This window comes from Thamnophis elegans, chromosome 1 (genome assembly GCF_009769535.1).
Source record: "Thamnophis elegans isolate rThaEle1 chromosome 1, rThaEle1.pri, whole genome shotgun sequence".
NCBI classification, from domain to species: Eukaryota; Metazoa; Chordata; class Lepidosauria; order Squamata; family Colubridae; genus Thamnophis; species Thamnophis elegans.
The window spans coordinates 97,885,301-97,911,852 of record NC_045541.1 but is presented as its reverse complement, the minus strand read 5'-3'; the positions used below and the strand labels follow the sequence as shown (position 1 = coordinate 97,911,852).

The window sequence follows — 26,552 nt, the reverse complement described above, 5'->3', positions numbered from 1 at the left end:
AGTCAAGATAAGATGCACATAAACATAGGGACATACTACTTTTGCCTCCATTTTGGCTCTATCCTCTTGGGACCTTTAAACTCTGCACCCCTCCTCTTTCCTGGATCAGAGTGTGTAATTGATAGCAGGCTGACAAATATTTCTATAAAGATTCAGTTTCTCTGTAATATTACAAAACAGCGAAAACAGTGCAAAGATTAAATTAGCAAAATACAATGATAAGCAAACCAGTCTGGATAGCCTAATGTTTTAAAAATACCAATAGGTTTCATATTTTGTTTACTATTATCAAATTCTGGCAGAGCAGATGTGACAATCCTGTATGTGGTAGATTTTGAGGCCAATGTGATGTACATATTTTCTGATTTTTTTTTACAATTCCCAAGAGGCTTTTACTCTCTAATACCATTAATATCCTGATACTTCTGGAATTCAGTGGGACTATAGCCAGTATCAGTGTTCTGTAAGAGCATTCTCTGTTAAAATTGGCTTGGTTTCATCCTAATGGGTATTTCAAAACAATTATTGGGAGAGTTAAATATTTGTACACCAACATATAAAAGGCATTATTTTTATTCATTTGTTCATAGGTGTAGAAGAACTATACCTATCTGCTGTCTGCAGACAAGAGATTAAATTCTTTGAAGAAAGTTCCTAGAAACTTTCTTGTTGATGGCTAGAAGTAAGCAGTAATTATGGTATAGCTGAGTGGTTTTGTATTCAGTGGCCTTTGGGGAGATGTGTTCTCTAGGCCAGGAATGGTCAACTTCTACATGCTAGAATATATTCTGGAAAGCAGGCTCGTATAAACACCATACTATACATACACCTATTCTTTACATCCAAAGTATCTTGTAGATCACAGTCTGCAGATACTATCAGTACAACCAAGTAACTCAGCATTCATGTGGAAATGATTCTTTCAAACAGTTCTGAGTTTACTGTCTTTTTCTGTGCTTATTGCTGAAAACATTAGGGATGGCACTTGGTTCTTCAAGTATGCATTAGCTGAGGCTCTGAATGTGGTGCTCAAACAAGAGGTATAATAGTAACTTGGAAGCTAGTTACTTTATAACTATGAGTGGAATGCTTGCTGCACCTTAATTACCTTACTTACATTGTACTTCATGGAAGCAGATAATCACAGAAACTTTAACAATTCAGTTTATATACATCCACAGTACTAGACATAAGTTTTATCTAACCTCTTTATTTCTGAAGGAAATTGTCAGTTTTAAGTCAGTAAGCAAATTAGCACTAGCATTTCCTGATAGAATTGATAGCATATATCTTTGCCAAGCTCTCATTTTTCAGACTTTTATATAATGAATATAAACTAACTAATCAAAATACGTTGCAGTTTATGCCAGAATTAGCTTAAAAAGATGGTACATAGAAATCCATAGAATTTAGATCTGTACATGTTATTTTGATCCGTTTGCCTGCTTAACTTTTGATTTGTTGCAGTCAGTGAGGTGTTCAGGCTGAATTTGGCATTTTTGTCCTCCTATCGACATGGGATAGGCAGATGTGGATGTTTGATGGTGTCACAGATATCGGTTGCGGAATGTAAGCTGTTCCAAGTAAAGTTGCCTTTTGAAATGTCACTAATGGTGAATTATTGTTATTATTATTTACAGGTACATGACTGATGGTGGATTGGGCCTTTATACACGAAGATTAAACAGACTTCCTGATGGGATGGCTGCTGTGAGGGAAACTTTACAACGCAACACCTCACTGGGTCTTGGTGATGCAGACAGGTAGGATGATCTCTCTCGCTTAAAATTTTTCAGTTTGAAATATATTTCACTGCAGATACAAGACATAAATGTATTATTTGAAAAAATAGCATTGCAAGGCAGAAATATGCAACTTTAAATGTTTATTGTTGTTTGGCTGAAATATTTTGACAAGAATTGAACTATGATACAGCAAGTAAAGTGGGACAGAAATGTATTTATACAATAGCACAAATGAATGTCATATTCATCATTCGCTACTAATAGAATAAAATTCTAAGCAAAAAAAATGTAATTGCAACAAAAATGTTATATTGCAATATTTAAAGAGCAGTAACTGCTGTTCTCGATTCTAACAAGACTTGGTTAATATTAGACATTTCTATCCTATAAGGTATAAACAAATAGCCTCTATAGAAGAATAGCTCCATATAACATATGGGACAAATGTACAATTTTTCCTTCTCTTTCTAAACTAATTAACAAACTAAAATACAAATTCATATTGTATTATTAATGAATAATTACACATTTAATAACAGCAATAATAGCAAAAAGGAGAAAAGGGCTGGAAAAATTATCTTATAAAGAGCACTTCAGCCCTGCTGCAAGCTTTTTGCTTGCCTTTTTGTTAGCTGGGGTAAAACATCCTAATTAAAATAATGAAAGATGATGCATCTCAACAAGCAATTTTTTCTTATAATGTTATGTGGATAAGTTCAATTACAAAGCTTTGTCCCCCCAAAAGCTCCTTTATTTAAAGTGGCTTCACTAAGAAGCTTTCTTCTCATTATTATTTTTTCCATCAAGACATTGTGAGACAAGTACAAATGGTATGCAAAGGTATATGTAAACGTATTGTTTTAAGTTAGGATTCTTGTGCTATTTTATTATTTATATATTTCAGATTTATTTCAGATTTAATTTTGTTTTTTCAAGATGTTACATGCCTTCTTCAGCATACAATCAGGTAGACCAGCTGTTACTCCAAAGCACAGGTTTATTAGGAAAAAAAGAAGTTATGTATTTGGAAATTTATTAGTTTATTATTGGCATGGAATAAATACATAATGTGGATTAAACCTTAGCTGTGACTGACACATCAGTAATACATTTAATTACTATAAAAGGATTTGAGCTCATGATGAGAAGAAATAATTAAAAATAACAGACATTTTGTTCATCAGGGTGTTATTACAAATAAAGCTAATTTCTTGGTAGTACTGTTCCCTATTATTAATAGCAAATCTCTAGACTTTTAGGATTGATGAAAAACCTTTGCCCACTGCATCTTCCATCAATCTGGTATCTACCAGTTGTGCTAAACTGCAAATCTTGTAGTTCTCAGTAAGAGAACTTACTCATAATTTCAACTAGCTCTCAGGAAGAGCTAGTTGGAAATTATGGGACTTGTAGTTTGATGTATTTGAACAGGACTGGGTTGTGGAAAGCTGTGTGGTAGCTGAAGATTTTGTTTGTGCTTTGTTTTTTGTTGTTGTTTTTTGTTTGAGGTAATTGTATGGAATTTGAGACTTCTTGTATGCAAAGCACTTATCTACAGCACTTATAATAGGTGCTTTGTAGGATACAAAAACATATTAACGTGGGTTGTCTTCAGTGGTGGGTTTCAAATTATTTTAGAACCTCTTCTGTAGGTGTGGCCTGCTTTGTGGGAGTAGCTCGCCGGCCATGTGACCAGGTGGGTGGCTTGGCAGTCATGTGATTGGGTGGGGGTGGCCAACTTGTAAAATGTGGTGAAACTCACTTACCAATGCTCTCGCTTAGCAACCAAAATGTTGGCTCAGAAACTCTGACATTTGAAGCACGCAAGTCTTAAAGCTGTCAAGTTACAAGACACTTGCACCCCTAACCCTTTAGAAAAAAACCCCAGGGGGGTTCAAACTTGACAGCTTAAAGACTTGTGGACCTCAACTCCCAGAATTCCTCCTCCAGTCATGTTGGCTCAGGAACTTTGGCATTGAAGCACACAAGTCTTACAGCTGTCAAGCTACAAGACCTTTGCACCCTAACCCTTTAGAAAAAAAACCCCAGGGGTGTTCAAACTTGACAGCTTTAAGACTTGTGGACTTCAACTCCCAGAATTCCCCTTTCGCTCTTCATCTTGATGATGTGCGGACAGGTGGGGGGGAGGGAGCTGGAACCAGTTCTAAATGGCACTGTAGATTTGTGGAACCTCTTCTATAGAAGAGGTTAAAACTGGCAGAAACCCACCCCTAGTTGTCTTGCATGTTCTAAAAGCATATTGAATCCACCTCTGATGGGCATTTTTTCATACTACCACAGGCAAGGTGTTGGGGGAAATGCAAACATTAGCTGTTGGTAGAGAGCTTATTTGTGGAGCTGATAGGTTTATTGAAAGATTTCTAAACAACTTTTCAAGCTGGAATGCAAGCAGACAAGGAGATGTTTTATCTACTTTTTCTTAAGTCAAATAAGAAAGGGGCAGGGGAGAGACAATACAACCTTGAAGGATTGATCCATGATGTTGGTTTAGCATCCAAAGGTGCACGTACACTCAGATAAGGTTTATTATAATTATGACTGAATTTTTTGGTTGTGAGAGAAAATCCTATTGCTACTAATTTATTCCAAGCCAGAAAAATCCATGTGCAAACTTTGGACTTTAAACTGTGTTTGTGGGAGGGGGGGGGGGGATAATCTTTTGAATGTTGAACTAATGCTTGGTTTCTTGTGGAATGTTACGCCTTATTCAAATATATGGAATATAGCAGAAACCAGAGCAGCATAAAGAGCATCCATATGCTTAAATATACATAAATCAATTAAGCAATAAATGCATATAATACAGATTTGACTTGAATTACAATGGAGGGCATGCATATTACCTAGTTTAGCACTTTCCATCACCCAAAAGGTTGTGGTAATAAATGTACTCAGCAGAGTTCGCTTAAATGATTCTTTTTCCAATCTGCTGCCTTCCGCATTCCTAGAGGTTTGAAATCCCTGGATATGGATGATCAGATTCAGAAAAGCTGCGATATAGTAAAATGGGACATAAGAAGGCCACCGCCTTTTCTATAAGACCGCATAAGGTTTTGATAGAAGAGGAGAGATTTTATTAGTCTTTTAATTCCACTATGATATATTAACTCAGGATTCCAACAACCATAATGGGAAATGTGCAAGTGTTTTTAGTTAACTGAATAAACTAATCAGCTGAGCTTGGCTCATTAGTTAAGCAGAATTGGGCCTGATTGCAAGACAGGAAAAGCTGTAGGCCAGACTGGGAAGTCCTAAGCCATCTTGGAAGAAAGAAATGGCAAACTACTTCTGAATTATTGCCAAGAAAACAACATAGACATGTCTGCGAGATCACTGGAGTTGATACTGACTCACAGGAGACTTTGTTTGAAGTTGGAAGAGTCCAAAGGCCTTCCTCATATGGCAATACACATGCAGAGTGTGAAAACATACCTCCCTAATTCTAGAGCATTGCATAGGGCTTTGAGTATCAACTCCAATCTCAAACCAATTTAAGAAATAAGCTTTCTATTCTAAGTTGTAGACCTTTGGGCAACCTCTGAAACTCCAGTAACTCTGAAGGCTTTAGTAGAGGCTAAATAATTTGTCCAGTATTATCACCATTTTTTAAAAATAGTTTTTATAATTTTAAAAAAAATTGGAATAGAGAATGTAAATATGGTAAATATTTAAAAACTAGATTAACTAGCAAAAAGATATTTTGGAGTTTATTGGATTTATCTATTAAAAATAGTTTGAGGTATCCACAGGGACAAACACCATTTTCGCTATAGTTTTAAATCTCTGTAACCATAGACGATATATTGTTATCAGGGCTGGCATGATATACTATAATTCTGGGCTTCTGTAAAGTCATCTACCAATGAATGGGCCTCTCTATTTATTGCCCTTCTACCATCAAATAAGAAACGAGGAAATGGAGAACTGGATGAATAGTTTGTGTTATTCTGGGTCAGGAGTCAAACTGGTGATACACGGGCCAGATGCATCATGCCCACCTCGGCTCCGTGAATGGGAAAAACATCATGAAATGTCACATGACAGCAACCTGATGCCATGGGTTTGACACCGATGTTCTAGGTGAATTAGGTGTAGAATGTATTGAACAGCTGAAGAAGCACATAATAAGTATGATAAAGTAAAAGGATAGTCAGAAAGAGAAAATATTACCACCAGGGATTTCCAAGGGAAAAAAATACATGTGCCTGCAATCAATTTTGTAAGATTTCACCTTCAGCCCTTCAAACTACCAATAACTCACTTTAATTTTCCACCTGAATGAAGTCAGGGCAAAGTATGTGAGAACTTTTTGCTCACTCCTAATCAAAATAAATCAGTAAAAGATAAAATGTTTCAGAGACAATTTATGGGGAAATGTTCTTGAGAAAGAATAGACATTTTTAGCCTTCGTAGGGGCATGTTTTAAAATATTTGGAAAACCTAAGGCCCACCATAGGTGGGCAATATCAATATCTTAGCTTCTGCCTCATCATTTTGCATGGCTGCGTGTTTTAATGTCTTGGGATTGGGAAGTGGGATGTTTTTTCATGTTTTAACAATACTTGACTATTCTAGACTGAGTTTTCTGAACAGTTTTTGATTTACCACCATAAGAAGGTAGGAAAGCATGCTGCCAATTGAAAGCAACTGTAGTCAGAGCTTTCTAGATAAACAAATAAATCTTCAAGCTTCCCTCCCTTGAACAAAACATTTTGGCATAGACCTCCTCTAGTACCTTTTGGGTTTATGGGAGTCATAGCAGTGGTAGGTTGCTCCCAGTTCGGCCAAACTGGTAATAGTGGTGGCAAAAGGCCCCGTCCACCGTCCTGGACGCTTTGTGCATGTACAAAACGTTGTGCAAGTGTACGTGGGAGTGTGCCCTAACCAATAGTAAAATATTTGCAACCCACCATTGAGTCATAGTGCAAAGAGCTAAATGGCACCAGGTTACACATTTTTAAAAAGATTCTACACAGGCCACTTTTAAATCTTTATAAAGTTGCATGCTCCAAGATAGAGACAATTCAAGACTGAACCTGCATTGCACCATAATAAAAAAAAGAAGACATCTTTGGCTAATATTTTTGCAATGAAGTTTCTGTAATGTTTCCAACTGCCTAGCTTGCATGTCCAAACTAAAACCTAGCTTGTACATTGTAGACAGAATGAAGATTTCTTGCTATTAATTTTATTGTCCTTCCACATAGCATGTACAAGATGCGTTTCTTCCTCCAGCAGATCAAGAGCTCTGAAAGTAGAAAATCAATTCAATGCCTGATTGTTAGGTTAATGGGGTTCAGCACAAAAACAGCTGAGCTCCACGGTTCATTTGTCTTTTAGTGTGAGCAAGCATGCATGCCATTCACAGTAATTAGCATCTGAACCCCTTTTTAAATTTAGCTTTATTTATTTATAGTTGAGAGTATGCCAAGTAACCAAAATTAGCTTGAGCTTATCATTATTATTGCATGAGTATAACCATGAAACCTGGTTCATCATTTGGAAGGTTTGTATCTCTCCATGAGGAAAACAAATGATTATCTAAATGAGACAGGGCATGGCCTACAAAAAGGTCCTGCATTAGAAAAGCCCCAATAAAACCCACTTGGCAACAGATGAGTAGCATTTATAAGAGAGCAGGGTGAAGTGAGGCAGACAGAGCATGCACAAACAAGATGAAGACAAAGAAATGGAATGTATCACATTTGGACTAGTTGACCCTTCTAACATTGTTAGTTTGTTCAGTATAATTTCCATTTTTGGTCAAATCCAAGCTTAGAAAACTTACTGTAGTAATTACAGGACTGCTTTAATGCAAGATATGTTTATTATACTAAATTACAGGTAAAGTTTGAACAGTTTGGTCTAGTAGCCAGGGGTGCGTTGCAGCTAGCGTTACTGTCGGTTCGCAACCTGCATGCAACATATGCATACATGCGTTGTTCAATGTAAATTGTTCTGTGCACATGCGCAGAACAATTTACAGTGAACTGTGGACGCGCAGTCATTAAAATTCAAAATGGCAGCGGCCAAGGGGCAGCGAGGGAATCGGTTGGGGGGGTGGCAGGCCTGGGTTGCTGCCAGTTCTGTGACCCAGGCCTGAATTCCACTATGGGTTTGGCTAAAACAGGTCAAGCTGGCAGCAACCCACCTCTAGTTAAGGCACTAGGATAGAAAGCAGAAAACTGAATACAAGTCCTGCCTTACCCATAAAAGCCAGCTGGGTGATTTTGGACCAGTCACTCTCTCTCAGCCCAACGCACCTCAAAGAGGTGTTGTGCAGACAATGGGAGAAAGAAGTAGTATTAGATATGTTCCCTGTTTTGACTTATTTATGAAAAAGAATTGAAAATATAAATATTTCTCATAAGTTTTTATGAAAGCAACAACTTTATGGAACTAATAAAGACTAGAAAGTATCTTTGTGCAAGCAAATATGTCTTCTACATAAACATCTGGTTAAGAAGTAATAATTAGAAGGCTATGTGATGCTTGAATTCAGTTCAGAAGCGGTATTTTGAGACATGTTGTGAATGCAGCACCTGCCTACAACTTATTAAAGACGCCACATCTGTTTCCAGGATTAAATTGCTGGTTTGTGCTTCCCCAAATTCCAAAATAATTCTTCTAAACTGAATCCAAAATATTGCATAGCCCTTGTTTTAGTTCTTAGTACATGATCCTTAATGCTAAAAGAGAATAAGAACTAACTGGGTTAGGATAGATTATGGTTTATTCCCTGATATTAGTTTAGAATATTGTCTCAACTGTTACTGTACTTTTGCTTTGTTCCTTTCTGATTTGCTGTTGGTGTTTTTTTTAAAATCATTACTCTGTTCCAGTGGGGAAATTCATTTTTTTTTTACTACCAGTTCTTTGGTTTGGTGGGCATGTCAGGGGAAGGATACTGCAAAATTTCCATTCCCTCTCCACTCCTGGGGGAAGGATACTGCAAAATCTCCAGTCCCACCCCACTCCAGGGGAAAGATACTGCAAAATCTCCATTCCCACCCGACTCCTGTGGGAAAGATATTTCAAAATCTCCATTCCCACCCCACTCTCGGGCCAGCCAGAGGTGGTATTTGCTGGTTCTCCAAACTACTCAAAATTCCCGCTACCGGTTCTCCAGAACCTGCTGAATTTGACCCATGCTCTGTTCTTTTACAATCTTATTATTTAATCTGTCAAGATTTGTAATAGGGATGGTATATATCTTTATTACATAACTAAATACATACATACTTTGTCAAATAAAAAAAAATGTTTTTGGAGTACATATGTTCCTTTATCATTGATCAGATTGGCTGTAGCAGATGGAAATTGAAGGCAAAACATTTAATGAATACTAGCTTGCCTGTCTCTGGGATGAATAGTTTCAGGCTAAAACTGTATCAATTTCTCTCAAATGTTCTCCACAAATTTGTTATGCAGATAAAATGAGAGAAGGCAAATACCGCAAACATTCTTCTGAATAGAAAAAGAATCGTACCAAACATAACACATTAAATAAAGTTTAATTTGAGGTATGGAGTTGCAAGGTATATTTTGCTTTATAAATTAACAAAATTTGGATCTAGTCAATATCTGGATGAGTTACTAACAAAGATAGCTTGTATGCAACCTTGAGATCTATACAGTAATGAAAGAAAGATGGATATATATGCACTGTATGCATAAAATAAACATAACTTGGGTTTAGCCAGAATATGTAAATAGCACTGCCGCATAAACATCATTTAAATATAATCATTTAGTGTGCTTATATCCATGCATTCAACAAGACTATACTATAACCCTAAATTATTTCCGCTGTCCTTATGGAAAAAATAAGTCAGATAGCCAAAACCAAATAGCTCTATAACTAGGTAGCTTCTGAAGTCCTAGAATACTTTTTGGTTTTGTGGGTGGAGGTGGGGGGGGTTCATTCTTGCAATTAACACGGCCACTCTTCTGGCATTTGTCTCCAAGTATTTGTTGACACCCTGGTCCTTGGGAAAGTACATGTATCCAAAATTAGCCCTTCAAACTGTACTATATGAATATTTAAAGTTCCTGTAATAGAAAAATCAAAGGGCCACTTAAACGTTCAACCCAGCAAATCCCACTCCTCTGGGAGCTGTCTGGTTCAGTTTTTATCAGCAAGCTCAAAATCAACCCCACTCCAAAAAAAAAGATATAGGTCTTTCTTTGGGCCATGGAGATAATCTTTCTCTGCCTTTGTAAACTAGCATTTACCTTGAAAACTCAAATAGAACAATAGAACAATAAAGGAAGTGGGGTGGTGGTGTCCCTGTTTTCCTTTCCTGAAACTCACTGCACTAGAAATACCGTAACAGAAGATACTGGTAATTTTATGAGCGAGGTTTTTTGGGTGTTTGAGTGAACCAACTCATTCTTTGTTCTATATTGATTGGATTTCCTGGCATCGGCAATTTAAATTTCAATATATCTCTAAGAGTGTATGGCATGATATATAGAAATTCCTGGTGTCACTCAGCCCCACAGGGATGTTGTTGGGGGGTGGGGTAGTCCTAGAAAAGGGAATATTCCATATGTGTCTCTGGAGATTACTCAGTCATGTCCTCCCTCCACACAAAGCATGGACTTACTTGGTTTTTTAAAAAATGTTTCACTTCTCATCCAAGAAGCTTCTTCAGTTTTGCTTCTCATTCTTCAGCTTCTTGGGTGACAAATGAAACATTTTCAAAGAGAAAAACAAAGTCCAATTGCCTTTTGGGCCAAAAGCACCTTTGGAATATTATGCGTGTGGCTTTTGTAGCTTGAGATAGGATGAGATAGAAAACAAAGCAAACAAAGGTTTTTGCCTTCTCCTTCAAGGCACAAGGATAATTTACATTTTCTAAAAACTCAGAAGTCTTATAATATGTTGATTCATGACTATGCACCTACCCAACCGGGTAGGCATACAGTTATTGGAAGTCTTGTAAATCTTAGCTTTGTGCTAAATAAATTTTTCTTTCCTCCATGCAATTATCCTTTTTTTAATTTTCTCATGAAGCAGGAAAAAAAAGTTTTTAATCCTTCAAGTTGGCTAATATGAATATACCTATATAGTGTTTCAATAGAGTGGGGTGGGGTGGTTTTTTTTTTGTTTGTTTTGTTTTTGCGTAATGCAGAATTGCTTTACCATTGTCTTTTTTTGAGATGCTTTTGAACTTCCCAATCTACCTCTGATAGAATTGTCAGAGCCAGAGAAAGAGAATGGTGCTAAATTATTAGAAATGTAGTACTTTTGCACATTTACTCCTTATTGGATAAACCATTTTTCCTGCTCTCTACTGTAATGGACTTAATAAGAAGATCAAGAAATTCTTGCCCTTAAAGACAAATGGGATGCTAAAGTAAACATATCCAATTATGAAGATCTCCATAACCTAGCTGTGTGATGGTGAAGGGCACGGGAGCCATCACCCCAACTCAGCTCCACTGCACATGCACACACCTCCCACCGGCCAGCTGATTTTTGGCTCTCTGCCATGCATGCAGGGGGTGGGGCACATGTGGGAGACAAGTACGCATGTACGGGGGCGGGAAGTGCATCCGCGGGGGTGGGGGAGCACAGCATGTGCCCTATTTTTGATCCCTGGAAGCTTCAGGGAGGCCTGCTAAGCCCAAAATGGGCAGTGGTGGGTTGTGGCACATGCCCTCCCCAGCTTTTGGCCCACGGCGACAAAAAGATTAGCCATCACTGACCTAGCCTATCCCTCTTTCCATTCTGAATAATTCTGGTTTATGAAATCTAGCCTGGTTGTGATCATGCTTAACATTAGTCCTTTGACTTGATCTTCCCAGATGATTTTTAGCCAAGTATTAACTGTGATCAATGCTGCTTAGCTTTCTAAATCAGCTAGGTCTTGTCCATGAAATACTGAGGCAGAAAAGTATAAAATACTGTAGTTTTGCTTAATTTTGCTTCCTTGGACCACAAGGCATGTGTCACAGTTAATGGGATGCAAGAATAAATTCTAAAGATGGAAATATATTCTTAGATGGGAATGTTAAGAAGGCCTTTTAAACTTACAATTGCGATGTAATATTAAGAGGAGCAAATCTGAACAGGACTAGATTACAAATTCTCATTCTGTGGATTTCCATTTTTGTGACATCTTTTCATTTTGGGAATATGCATCGGTAAATCCTGAAATGGGACAAGCCTGGTGAGGTTGCTGAGTTCTGGGATCTGGTGACAGAAAGTTCCAGGAAAGCATGTGTGATATTTGAATGAAAAAGAGACTGTTTTTCCTGTAATGGATACATATGCAATGATATAGTACTGAGGTCTACTGAAGTTCTGGCAATGATCACACTGCTGATTGTCCTGCTACACTGATATCAGCACATGAATAGTCAGTGAACACCTTCATAAGTGATAAGTGAGCTAGACGTTTTGGCACTTGAGTAAAAGTTTTAAACTGAATGTTATTTCAATCAGTATGTAGAATATCCTGAGGATCAGGTGTGATAGTCATTTTCAAGTATTTCACTCCATGGTACAACTTGTACTCAGCAGTGTTCTTTTATTTTCCTAAGATAATTGAACCTATAGTTCAATTGCAACCTCTCTAATGATATAATTTTATGAAATTATTTTTGGTTTGAATTAACTAGGTGATTGGAATAGTTCGAATAGAAGGAATGAAAAGTATTAGGTCTCACTGCTTTCCTTCTCCTTTCTTCAATCCACTTCTATTAATTTTATACCTAAACTCTTAATAATGTACATACAGTTAATGTACATACAGTTAATGTACATACAGTTAAATTAATCCTAACCCTGAATCAATAATTAATTAATTTGTATGAGTGATACTTATCCCTTGTTCTTAAGATGTTTAACAGTAAACAACACAAAATGATTGCAAAATATGAATACGAACTGTGTGTGTAGGAAAATTAACTAAATGGTCACATAATCCAAGAACATTCTGAAACAAATAAAGATATTGTCTTGAAAGCTTTTGAAATTCAATTGGCTTTATTTTTTTTAATGGCAAATAAATTAACAATTATGCTTTTCCAATATTTAAACTTTAAGCATATTACTTAAAAGTGTTAACTTTTCTGAGTGTGCATTGCCATGCTACATATTTCAGTGGGATTTATTCCATGTAAGCAGTGTTACATATAAGTAACTCTCAATAGTATGGCTCCTTTACATAGTTGTCAAGATATTTAGAGCTAAAATCACAAAGTATTCTTTCTGTTTGTCTATATACAAGGAGAGCCTTCTCGGTAGTAGCTCCGACCCTTTGGAACGATCTCCCCGTGGAGATTCGTACCCTCACCACCCTCCAGACCTTCCGCAAAGCCCTTAAGATCTGGCTATCCCGTCAGGCCTGGGGTTAAAGTTGTAACTCACGCCCACCCGAATGGTATGAATGTTGTGTTCTATTTTAATTATGTATTGTTCTTATGTGTCACTGTTTGTATTCCCTTCCCTATGAGTTGTAAGCCGCCCTGAGTCCCCCCAGGGAAAAGGGCGGCCTATAAATAAACTTTAAAACTAAAAACTAAAAAAAAAAAAAAAAAAACTTTTAGAGTTTATTATTTATTTATTTTACAAAATTTGTCCCAATTCCAATTGAAAAGATATTTGGCAAGGATACGTAATATAATTTCAGCAGAAACAAATGATGGCTATTTAAATTCAGTCAGAACTACAGATAGTCCTTGACTTACAACCACAATTGAGGCAAGCATTTCCACTGCTAAGCAAGACAGTTGTTAAGTGAATGTTGCCCCATTTTACAACCTTTTTTGCCACAGTCGTTAAGTGAATCGCTGCAGTTATTAAATGAATCATTTGATCATTAAGTGAATCTGGCTTCCCTCAATGATTTTGCTTGTTGGAAGCTTTACCTGTTTCAATCATGTGACTGTGGGGGGATACTGCATTGGTCATAAGCGTGAGAAATGGTGGTAAGTCACTTCTTTTTCAATGTTGTGATAACTTCAAATAGTTGCTAAGCAAATGGTCATAAGTTATGGACTGCCTGATACAAACAAAAATAGTCCTTTTTTGGCAGGTCCTCAAGTCCAGTAGTCTTCCACCAACAGAAGAGTGGTGGACTAGAAGAGAAATTTTGCAAGATCCTCCTCCCTGGAAAATTTTCCTTCTGTTTAGAAGTTGTCACAAACTACATTTTACAAATAGAAGTAGGGAGAGGAGCATTTGATGATTCAAAGAAGGATATTTAACTTCAGAAATTCAATAAATAGTCAACATGTAGGATGTTCGTGGACTTTTATTAAACAAGTCAACAAATGTCCAACACCCACATTCATAAGTGGTTGTTTGAAACTTTGATTTTGATTATGTCTTTGACTCCAAGCTGCAAAATGGAAAAATTTAAATCTTGAAGTAATAAATTGGCATTTCAAACTAAAGAGAGGTTATGTAATATAGATGTTGATTTACAACATTTCATTTAATGACTGTTCTAAGTTACAACAGCACTGAAAAAGTGATTTATGATCATTTTTCACAATTATGACCATTGTAGCAACTCCGTCACATGATTTACATTCAGATGCTTGACAAGTGACTCATATTTATGATGACTTTAGTGTCCCAAGGTCATATGATCCCCTTTTACGAGCTTCTGACAAGCAGAGTCAATAGGGAAGCCAGATTCACTTAACAACCGTGTTACTAATTTAACAACTGCTATGATTCACTTAATAAATGTGGCGAAAAATGGCATAAAATGGGGCAAACTCACTTAACAAAATTTCTCACTTAACAAAATACATTTTGGGCTCAATTATCATAGTAGGTTGAATACTACCTGTAAAGATTGTTATTAAAAAGTAAAAAATTGCCAATCTACTTCTCATTAAGGTATTCATCCTCCTATAAAGTTTGGCTTAAATTGTATTTTCTTGTTTACATCTGAAGTGATACAAACTACTCCCTTAGCTCAAAGCTTTGCCCTTTCATTCTTTACAAAGATTCTAATTTTTCCCAGTTGAAGGAGAGTCCTCATTTTCTGATTTCTATCTCTGATAAGATAGTGTTTTACCTTGTTGAGCAAAATAAAACCATTTAATCAGTAGATTTAAGAGTGCATAAGATTAAAGCAGGCATAATATCTTATTCTAGAAGGAAAGATATTTCTTTTCCTGAGTGTACATTGCCAGACGTATTTATTGCCAGGATATAAACATTTAAATTTCATTGTAAGTCATTTAAAAAAGTAACTCTGCTAGAAGACCTTCCAAGGCTTGTTATTCTATTAAATTATGTTCTGTTAAAATACCTTCAGCTTTAATAGGTAGGGAACACTAATTTTGAGAGAAAAATAACCCTATTCTAAAAATTTAAATGTAGGCTGGCATGCTGCTACATTATATAAATAGACTAAGCCTTTAAATAAATAGTATATAAATAGACTAAGCTTAAAAAAGAAAAAGAAGCCCCCTGAAGATTTTAGATGCAGATATTGTATATGTGACATATAATTCTGCCAAACGGTAAATGCATTAATGAGTGGAAGGCCCACTTGAATTTCCTGAGTCCTGCCTATCTAAATGTTATACAAAATCCTTCTTAACCGTCTTCTTCCACTAGTCTAACAGAGAGACGTGTGTGGAAAAAAGACAACAGTTTCAGGAAATGGCAGACTTTGAAGCAGAGGGCAGAAGGTAGGAATATTGCTTGGAAGGTCTTGAGCCCGTTGCACACCAACACTGCATTGGTTTGCAACAGATGATGGCAGAATAGATTCTTGCGCTACCTGTTAGTTTTGGCTAGTGTGACGGTCAGTTGCATAGGTAATTAACATATAAGCAATATCTTCTCCAGTTTAAAAAGAAAGTCCTTTAGGATTGTGGTTGAAGTAGATTCCTTCACATTCATGAAGAATCATCTCAGAAAATAATACTGTTGTATAAGCTTTGTAAAAGTTTCTCTATAAAACATTAAAGGAAAATATAGTCCGGAACCAGCACTTACCCATTTTACCTCTTAAACTTTTGGAGCTTTAAAAAAAAACCCTTTGAATTGACAGTTGCTGAAGCATGACTGAATCCATTTAAACTCTCCTACAAAAGGAAAAGAAAAAAGTCAAGCCCTACTGCTAGAGAGGGGGAGTTTGCTGAAAAAACAAAGTGGTCATGTGGTTATAATCATTGATAGATCTATCCTTCCTGTATTTATTTTCTTGCAACTGGCTTTTGGATTACTTAGTTTGGTTTAATGTTTATCAGATTGTATTTTCCAAATAGCACATAGCTTCCTCTGGTTAAAGTGATGGCACTTGTTAAAAGCCTGAGTGAACAGTTTAACAAGGAATTAAGGGGGAGAGTAGTTTGAGGTGGACATTTATCTCCCAGCACCCCCAAAGTTAACATTTAACTCCATTCCTAAAGTAAATAATAGATACATTCATTTTGTTTTGCAGGTCAGGTGAAATGTTTGAATCAGGTTAACAAGCGAAAACCTCCAGGTGGTAGCTGGTCAAATAATTATGTAAAAACACAACAGAATGAATAAGCAGTGTTGTTGTATACCCAAGATTTAAATATAAAAAGAGCTGTGCAAATATCTCATGTTACTAAGAAAATAATTTTTTAGTGCATGAGTGGCTTTTGTGATTATAGGGTGTCTATTTATAAACATTCAGTTGTTAAATTCTTTCTTCCTTATTGAACCAGAGTATTTAGTCTGATTGCTGTGACAATGATCCTCCTTTTTCTTTCCCATTGCTAAAGAACAATGAAGTAAAGTTTATTTTTAATACAACTGTTAACTGTCATTTAATTCTGGTAAATAAACTGATAGAAGTTGTTTTGCAATACAAAACTTACAAAAGACATGTTTGTTAGGCTGTACTTAGCAATTTGCTATTGCATTGGAACTGGATAATATCTTTTAGTGTTTTAATACTGAGAGAAATCATTATTCCTTATTTGTAGAATACCTGGGAAGCAGCTTGCCAGCAATCTCCCCAGTCAGACGTCTTCTACCTTATTAATTTTTAATTCTGGGTTTCAAGCAAGGCAAGTGATAAGACAGTTCTTGTTAGTATAAAGGAATAAATGAAGAATTTATTGACCCTGAAATGAAAATTTGAGGCATTTCATTCTATTATTTATGTAGATTTTGGTATATTTCCAATAGCACTTCATGAAGTTGATATTCTTATCTTGCCTTATAAAATATTAAGACTCTCTAATAGTAAGAAATGATTGACTGGGATTAGCTATAACAATTAATACATATCAAAATGGCACGGATACTCTCAAGTTATAATACAGTGAGGTCAAACTTTTGGGCTCTGTGTGTCAAAGATTTGGAAAATGTCTAATTTGACTCCACTGCTAGGTCACACCCCACACCTCCCCAAATAAAATACGTATTCGTTTATTTAAAAAATGAATTTATTTTTAAAAATACAGTCTAATTCATGTATATGCTTTCCAGCATCTGCCACATGCCACTTACATTTAACCTGGTGTTCTGAGCTCCCAAGTGACATGAGACCTTTGTTCTTGCGCCTTGGTGGCGCAGTAGTTAGAATGCAGTATTGCATTCTCAAGGTTGACTCAGCCTTCCATCCTTCCAAAGTTGGTAAAATGAGGATCCAGATTGTTGGGGCAATATGCTGACATTGTAAACTACCCAGAGAGTGCTGTAAAACACTATGGGATAGTATATAAATGTTAGTGCTATTGCTATTGAATTGGCTTCAGAAAATATTCTTCCATGGCCTCTGCAGCTTCTGAAAACTGCACAAAATTATGCTCATCTGTCATACAATTTCTGGAGGCTACACAAGAGCATCATCCTTTCATGCAATTTCCAGAGGCTCTGCAAGAACATACTCCATTCTCACATGGCCTCAGCAGCATCTGAAAATCACGAGAAAATGGAGGATGCTTTCAAGAACCTGTGCTGGTAAATTCTGGCATGTCACCGAAAATATTGTAGCATGGAACCTTTGACACATGTGTCACAGTTTTTTCCTCACTCTGCTACTACATTTTGTGTAAAATGTATGTCAGAAACGCCTCTTCAATTCTTGATATTTAAAAGCTACATTCGGGAGTCTCTACATTTTTCATTAACCTGAACTACCGGAAGGTTAGGGTGAGATATAAATTATATAAGTCACTATAACGCAAGGAATGTCAACCATAAAAAATGAAAAGGCCTGTTGTTTCAAACTAATTAACTTGAGAAAGAAACTAAGATGGAAAGCGGAGGGCTGGGGGAAGCCGTCACATTTCTAATAGATTATTTTTCAAGTGAGGACAGTATCATTAAGAGGGGAAGTATCAAACGTCTGCCCTGCCTGTACATGTTAACAGGGAGGAAATGGAGCTTTCCAAATTCTTGAATTATATATTTTTCATCTTGCTTTAAATAAAAAAAATAGAAGTAGTGATATAATTTTTAAGAGAGAAATCAAAGTTGTTTTAGATTCACATGAAAGTGGCAATCTGTTCCACTGAACATTGGGAAAAATATTGGTATCTGGATACAGTAAGATCTGTTTGGTCTTCATTTTACATTTTCAAGTGTTGAAAAAAATATAGGAATATCTACAGATTCATATTTTACAGATCCATATTAATCATTGTGAGTACCAGTTCCAAACAAAAGACCTGAAGTATGCATCTTCCTGCGTGTACAACAAAACTGTGTTCCAGCAGAGACTATATTTCATATGAATATATGTCTCTATTATATGCACTTGTATAAAACCCACAGTTCATTTTGTGGGTAGGAAGAATATGTTTCTGTTGCTGTTTTATTTCAGCAATCCTTTTGCTATGTGGAAAAAAAGCTTTCTATCCCACGTTAGCAAAAGCTGTAGGAATCTAATAGCTGTTAAAAAAAATTAAAGGACATAGTATGTTATATGATAATCCTGCAGATTTTTTTCCCAAAAAATATATAATAAACATTGAAACCATTTTATATCCAAGGAACACATAATGACAAAGTGTTTCCAAAAGAAAGCTCTGTGTCCCCTTGAATTTTCTTTGACCTGCTTCATTTTGTTAAATAATAATGGGTTTATGAATATTTTAGTTCTATTGTAGAGACAGTTTCACAGGAATTCAAACTCTATCACAAAAGCATAGAATCATAATGATCTTTGACATACTGTTAAATATATCAATCACTTGAAAAGGCAATTATGCCCGGAGTGATCAGGGGAAAAGGAGACAGGGTGAGGACATTATAAAGGATGACACTGGGATGACTAGCAAGGTGACACTGGTGTATGGCAGAGCTGAAGAAAGCAGTGCGAGACAGAGGGGCATGGAGAGTGCTGATCCATAAAGTGGCTGTGTGTGTGTGTGTGTGTGTGTGTGTGTGTGTGTGTGTGTGTGTAAACACACATACATATATAGATATAGATATATACTGTATGATATATAATGTGTGTGTGTGTTTGTGTGGACATGTATGTGTAACTATATAAAAATATTCCTTTTTTCATTGGTGAAACAAAAGGCAAAGAGAGATAATTTTGTTGTTTGACTAAGTCTTTTCTGTAATTCAGTATTAACACCTACAGAAAAGACATTGGTGCTTTATTAGGAGTGAGTGTAATATTTGACTTAGTTTCCTGTTGTGGCTCGGTAGGAGCCTTTGGAGCTGCTATCAGACTCTGACACAGAAACCTCCTGTGAATGGTTTCAGGATGCTCACAGAAGATAATAAGCAGCTGTGGCTCGTTAAGGATCTCCTCCTCCGGATAAAAGACTGATGGTGCCACACCCTAGTTGCAGAAGTCAATGTTCGTTCGTTTGTTAGTCCGTTCCGTTCCTGTTCTAGTCAAGGTTCCCTGTTCGTGTTCATGATTCAAAGAAACCAACTTGGGGAAGTGGTTTGCTGTAATAGTTTGTTTTTGCATTTGCTGTTTAACTTTTTGCCAGAGAATTTATCTATGTTTATTTTGGGCTCGCAGCCAGCAACAGCCGGGACTGATAAAAATATTTCCTTTGAAGTTCTGTTTGGCTGTCGTTTCTGAACGAACAAGGTGGGGGTCAGAACAGTTTCCTATGTTTGGTAGCAAGAAGCGGCACGTTGGCTAAGTGGTTAAGACACTGGGCTTGTTGGCTGGACAAGCAACAGTCCATGTTCAAACCCAAGCATCTCATGATGGTGTGAACTCCTGTCCGTTCAAAAATATGCAAATCCAAGTTGATAAATGGATGCCACTTTGTAGGTAGGTAACAATACTTTATGATGCCATGCTGGCCACATGACCACAGAAACATCTTCGGATAGCACTGGCTCAATGGCCCTTGAATGTAGATTGGCACCACCTCCTATAGTTGGCAATGACTAGCAGAGTAAATATCTGCAGGGATTCCTTTATGGCAGTGATGGGCAACCTTTTTGGCGTGGTGTGTCAAAAATCGGCAAAAAATCGAGCATAACTCGCGTTGTGTGTCACTTCGACAAAAACATAATTTTGCGCAATATATAGTTGCTGCTAATGGCGCTCACAGTTCCCGTTGGCATTCCGCTGTTCCCTGCTGTGGTGCGGTCGTAACTGACAGTCCCAGGAGTAGACTCTCTGTGCCGGCCTGACTGGAGAGAGGCGTGCACTGTTCCTGCGCTCCTCTCCTGCGGGTCCTCCCTCGCCGCACTGATGACATGTGTGCGCACGGCACGCACGCCTTACCAGCAGCCCCTGCGCTCAGAAAGGGGCGGCGGCGATACAGTAAGTGAGTGTGGGCGGGGGAGATCACACGTCCCGCCCCCCCGTTCCTCCAGCACAGATTCTTTCATCCTCGGCGACCGTGCAGGAGCCGAGGATGAATCGCATGAAATCCTGCGCGTGTCACCCCAAATGGCTACGCGTGTCAGCACTGACACGCGTGTCATAGGTTCGCCATCACTGCTTTATGGGATAGCCAAATGGCACCATCATGCTATGTCAGTATAGCATCTGGACAGGTTAGAATATGAGAGGGGTTTCTTTTTTATTCTAATTTGGAAAAAAGGAGCATAAAACTTTATAATGTACCATACATTAACCTTAATTTATTATATGATTTTTAACCAGTTGTTAAAAGACATTTTACAGGCCTGACAAATTTTCAGTACAGAAATAGGAATAGCATAAACAAGTCATATTACAAATATCATTTAAAATTGGAGTGCTTGGTTAGCTAAATAAATCTTTACATGTTGCCATGATTGTTAAAGGAACATTTTTCCTTTTATTGTTATTTACATCAAAAGGAATACAATTAAAACCACCGTGATTTTTGAATTAATCATAGAGGCCAATTCCCTGTTCCCTCATCCTCATCTCATAAGAAATTGCATTAATTTCAGGCCTCTTGGGAGAAGCAATTTTATTTCAAAGTGAAGAAAGAGAAATATATCATTCCATGATACACAACTTAATTGGCTCCACTTTTCTTCTGAAGCTCTGAGTAATAAACTTTTTATGCTTGGAAGTATGGCTGCCCTCACTATGTTGTGCCTATTGTGGGCTCTGGACTAAAGTATTTTTTCCCTGTAATTTATCTTCTCCTTCAGGATCCATTTCCAGTTATACAATCAAAGGAAAGACATTGCAATATAATTATTAGAGATTATAGATTAAAAGGGTTGGAAGGAACCTTGCAGGTCATCTAGTCCAACCCACCGCCCGAGCAGACCTTACACCATTTTTGACAGATGGCAGTCCAGTCGCTTCTTGAAAGCTTCCAGTGATGAAGCTCCCTTAACATTTGGAGGCAAACTGTTCCGGTTGATTATTGTCACTGTCAGAAAATTTCTCCTCTATTACTGTGATTCTTCCAACTTTTGTTTTGTTAAGCTGGATATGAAATATATTGTCTTGAATGATTGATTTTCAGATACTTATTTTTTAAAAAAAAATCTGCCTTGCTAATCTCATTTGTATGTTGATTCAGTCTCTTACTTAGTTAATTTATATTGTGCCTTTGTATTTGGTATCTAATACAAATATTAAACCTCTTACTATTTAAAGGCTTGAGTCAAGAACTACACATTAATAACTATTCCATGTACTGAGAAAGTGAGGACCTGCTGAGAAAATATATTTAATAATTAACTGAAAATTGAAAGAAATTATATTTAATTAGTGTGGTAACTTCAACCATTTTTTGCATGCCACTACAGATATTCCTCTAAAGAAAAACAATTATGACTCTTGGTGGTGGTTGTTTTTTAAAGTAGCAGCTTGAAGCCTTTGTTAACCTCCTTTGAGTACGTAGTTGACAGCACATACCTGTAACTATTTTCAGACATAATGCCTGAGAGCAATGAAATCCCCCCCACTTTCTAGTAAATGTGTGCAAAGATTGCAGTTTGTTTTATTTATTTTTTATTTATAGTGCCCGTGCTTTTTTCACAACAAAGTTCCATCCCACGTGGAAGATATCCTTAATGCAGTTTTCAAAAATAGCAATAAAAACAATGATTATTTTTATTTCTGCTTCAATTGATATCAAAAAGAGATTGGAGAACGTTCATTTTTCAATTATACGTGGGATGAAAGTGCTTGGATATTTTGGATATTGAAAGGCGATTTACATTTGAACTTATTATGAGATCCACTTTTTGGAAGGGTTTCTAAATCTTCACAAGCTTGAGTAAACTTGTGATTTTCAAAGAACAAAGAAAATAGGTGTTGATTCATTTGGGTCCCCTCCCTTCAGCAGTGTTGAGGGAAGCTATCATAATTCCTGCTAGCTTCACCCATGTGGAATGGGGGAAGTTGAAGTAGTGAGTCACGTCCTCTTACATTGTTGAAACTATTATAAGGGTTCACCTTCTTTGTGCTCATTACTCACTTTTCAGTGATTAGATCTGGTGTAAGTGTTAAATTTTCTATCGAGTTTTGGCCATTCTAAAGACATTAATGATTTTCAAAAGTGGCAAAATTTTGTGCTACTACCTACATTGCATTGTTAGCCGCCCGGAGTCCTACGGGATTGGGCGGCATACAAATGTTATTAAACTTTGAAACTACAGAATTAGGCAAATGTTGATCCAGGGATTTGACTGTTGTTAGTTCTTACTCTTTAAGTAAATCTGATATTTGATATATAATGCAAGCAGAAATAACATTATTTGATGCTTCCATGCTGCAAGGTATGTTGAACGCATTATTTGCTTATCTATTTGTGATATGTTTATTGCTATGTTGGTTAAAAACAATAATAATTTCATTTTATATTTTGGGAGCAGGCCTGTGAACAAGATCTCAGGTGCTTATTTTAAAGTTTGCAGAGATTCCTTTATAAAAGCTTGTAGAAGTTCATTTCAGTGCAAGCATAGAGTTTTAAAGTTGAAAGGGATAACAGTCCATTGAACCTAGTTCCTGAAGAAATGCAAATTACAGCACCTCAACAGCAATCCAGTCTGCAATGGAACATGTATTGCACAGTGATGCCTTCACTTCCTTAATGTGACATCAATTGTCTTTATTGTGAATACATTTTTCCTACCATTCATTTGGAACCTTCAAATAATTTATTATTTTTGCCCTGTACCCAAGAGAAAAATGATCATTGACCTATACTTTATGTTCATCCTTCAATTAGCCTGACACAAGCTAAATAGGATGTTTAGAGGAATTTAAAGATTTTGACTTGAATCTAGAAACAAATAGGTAGCGTAGCTTATTCAGTGTCAATTCAATATTTTTAAAATGCCTATTTTTTACCACTATCCTAACAGTCACTCTATCTGACAATTCCAAGCCATTTTAAGACAGTGATTTGGCCCAAACTCCCTCTGTAAATTTCCATGGCTAAGAGTGGACTTAAACCTGTATCTCCCACTTTCTAGTCCAACAACTTAAGCCCCGTACTACATGGGCTCTCTATTGTATTACAATTTGTCCAATAGGATTACCAAGTCAATTTAGATAGTCTAAAAAAAGTTCCAATTCCAAATGCATGTATCAAATTAAAAATAAATCCTTTCTCACAGCCTCATGTGATTGCAATGCATGCTTCAGGTTGACTTTAATCATTGCAGTTTAGCAATAGAAATAAAAGAATTAAGTTGTCCTTTCATGTTAATGGTACAAAGTTAAGGGCTACAATTTCCTTTCAGTGCAGTCTGGATCCATGTCTCATTAACATTTCAAAGAGCTAAATACATTCTTAGGCTACAGAAAAAAGTGCTAAACCAGAATTCTTTGATTTGACTGTGATTTCATTACAACTAGATATGTTTGACACGATGCAGTCTTTTCTAACATCTGTTCTTTAGTTAAATTAATAGATGACTGTCTGATCATTATTTTAACTACAGAAATAAACCCTTAATGAACAACTTGTTAATTTATCGTGCTAGATTACTTGCTAGATCGGTTTTTTTAAAAGTACATAGTATTTTTTTGTTGGATACTAATCCCACATAGATTCTGAAGAGATGTTAGGGTAAAGTATGAAATTGATAAATCAAGACAATGTTTATTTTCTATGTACTGAAGAATTGCAAAAAATTAATCAAATTTCAGATAAATACAAAGAAAATAAACTCATTGGAGCCAACAAAGGATTTATTCCAACCCATGTTTGTTTTTGACTGCCTGAAGCAAAATGAACAATTAGTCATTTTAAGTAAATAAGATGCTGTTTCTAATTTGCTTTATCACCAAAAATAGTTGAGTTTGAGTAATACAGATCAGTTACCACTGTAGTTCCTTAGTTGTGTGGTCCTGCAAATATAATTCCAATGTGATTTTTTTTTCACCCTAGGTTGATGGTTCTTTTTTTAGAAAAGGGAAATTGCATTTCTGGTTTTTTTTTGTTGTTGTTTGAATATTTTAAAGCATTTCAACTGATTCTATCTATTTCTCTATGCAAGATGTGGTATAGAAAAGTATGAAAAGCATTAATTGTGATGTATATGAGCCTGACAAATAAATATTTGGAATGTTCTTGATAAATTTTGGTTGTGCAACAATTAAAAGCTTGTTTACATGGGACTGCTTTGAAAAGCCAGTGGATGAAGACTCATCTCTTTTCTGAAACAATCCTCCAACAAGTCTTGTTTTAATTATCAGCACATCTTTTCACACATCTTTAAACAATCTTTTAAAAACTATCCTCATTAAAACTAACAGATTTTGAAAACAATATGAACAAAAAATATATCAAATCAGTCCTCAGTCTAAAAACACAGTCCCATAGTAGATTTTCTGTTATCCTATAATTGCCTTGTTAAACATGCACATCTTTGTCATCTAAAAGAAGGCGTGGTTGAAGCTAGCCAAAGATTTCCATCACTGAGATACTACCTCTGAAAGGGCCAAATTGCTGCATAGTGAGCTGAACCAACTGCAAGTATGTCTTATTGTATGGGTTGGATTGTATTGGGGCATCTACCTTTCCATTCTAAGATGTTTAATGCTTTATAGACTAATGTTAACATCTTAAATTGGTTCCAAATAATATACAGGCAGTCAGACCATTGCTTTCATAATCAAAATTACGTAAGCTCGTTGAATCACTCCAGTTGGCAGTTGCAGTTTCTTAACTTTTTTCAAGATAGCCCCTCCCCCTCACATAGAGTCCATTACCCTAGTGCAGGGGTTCCCAACCCCCAAGACATGGCCCACTACTGGGCCGTGAAGTCTTCGGAATTGGGCCTAGGAAGCAGGGGAGCACACATGTTCACATGCATGCATCCCCACTTGCGCAACCAGTGGGCAAGAGCATGTGCACGTGCTCCATTTGTGAGAGTGGTGAGCGAGCATGCACATGATGCTTGCCCGCTAGTCGGGTGAAACCAACCCCCTCCCCCCACCAGTCCACAAAGTCGGAAAGGAACTCTGCCCTAGTGCAACTATGTGATCATTTTAACACTGATCACTGGTCCATCTAGAGCAGGTGTGTAAAACTCGCGCCATCATCACAGCATCACATGACATATTGTGACTCCCCCCCTTCACTAAACTGGGCAAGGGAATAGCCAGCGCATGATGCATCTGGCCTATGGGCCAAGAGTTTGACCTGATCTAGAGCCATACCATACTCAGCACCTGGAAATAGGTATAGGTCTTCCTTGCATTTGAAGTCTTCTATTGAAGAACGAAAGTAAGGAACGCTCCTCCATAGCGCCACAGCCTTTTCTTTGAAGGGAATGCTATCGCGGAATACAGACTGCTGTCTGTTCTGCATACTTGAGGCAGGGAAAAAAGTTTTTCTGCCCAAAGATTATTCTCCATAACAACTCATTTGAATTAACCACATCCTAAGAATCTGCATTCATGTAGCTCTATTTTAAAGGTACTTGTTAGATTCAGATCTTTTGAGATGCAATACATTGGTTTCATTTAGTTGTATAAATCCAAGTCATGGTTGCCCCAGGCTTTGCACAACCTATAAAGAAGCAACTTTCAAAAGTGAACAAATCAACAATACATTCCTGGGAGGTGCCAGATACTTTAAGGGATTCAGTGAGTGCTTTAGGCCCCTGCAAGGCTTAATTGTATCAAATTTACATTCTACCATTCTGTCTAAGTACTCAAAGCTGCCTACAATAATTAAAATGCAATACATGACAATAACATCAAAATAATTAAAGCAATTGAATCCCCAATTCCTCAAAGGCTTGAAATCATAGTCCCAGTCTGAGGGCTGCAAAAGACACCCTGGAAAGCCATATATCAAACAAATTTATATCCTGGTTTATAGCTGAAGGTTATGTATGAACTTGGTGCTTAAAGGATATTTAAGACAAAGTAGGTTTCCCCTGTATGCTAATGTAGTTACTGATTGTCAGGTACTCTCCAAGATTACCAG

General features: G+C 36.8%; 1 protein-coding gene and 1 long non-coding RNA gene across 9 annotated transcripts in view; one reads left to right on the top strand and one right to left on the bottom strand.

The window, feature by feature from the left end:
- NAV2 (neuron navigator 2) overlaps positions 1-26,552 on the top strand; it is a 253,203-nt gene that overhangs the window by 133,616 nt on the left and 93,035 nt on the right. For all 7 annotated transcript variants that reach the window (XM_032224985.1, XM_032224976.1, XM_032225004.1 and 4 more), the window contains one exon: positions 1,641-1,763. In XM_032224985.1, the coding sequence (XP_032080876.1) occupies positions 1,641-1,763 (123 nt within the window). The remainder of the gene's footprint in view (positions 1-1,640; positions 1,764-26,552) is intronic.
- Positions 1,729-15,835, bottom strand: LOC116513817. Of its 2 annotated transcripts, XR_004256048.1 has the most exons (4): positions 15,742-15,835; positions 11,809-11,967; positions 4,610-7,014; positions 1,729-1,812 (listed from the first exon to the last, which is right to left on the bottom strand). It is a non-coding gene; the product is annotated as an uncharacterized LOC116513817 (long non-coding RNA). The 2 variants fall into 2 exon arrangements; XR_004256047.1 differs by lacking the exon at positions 4,610-7,014.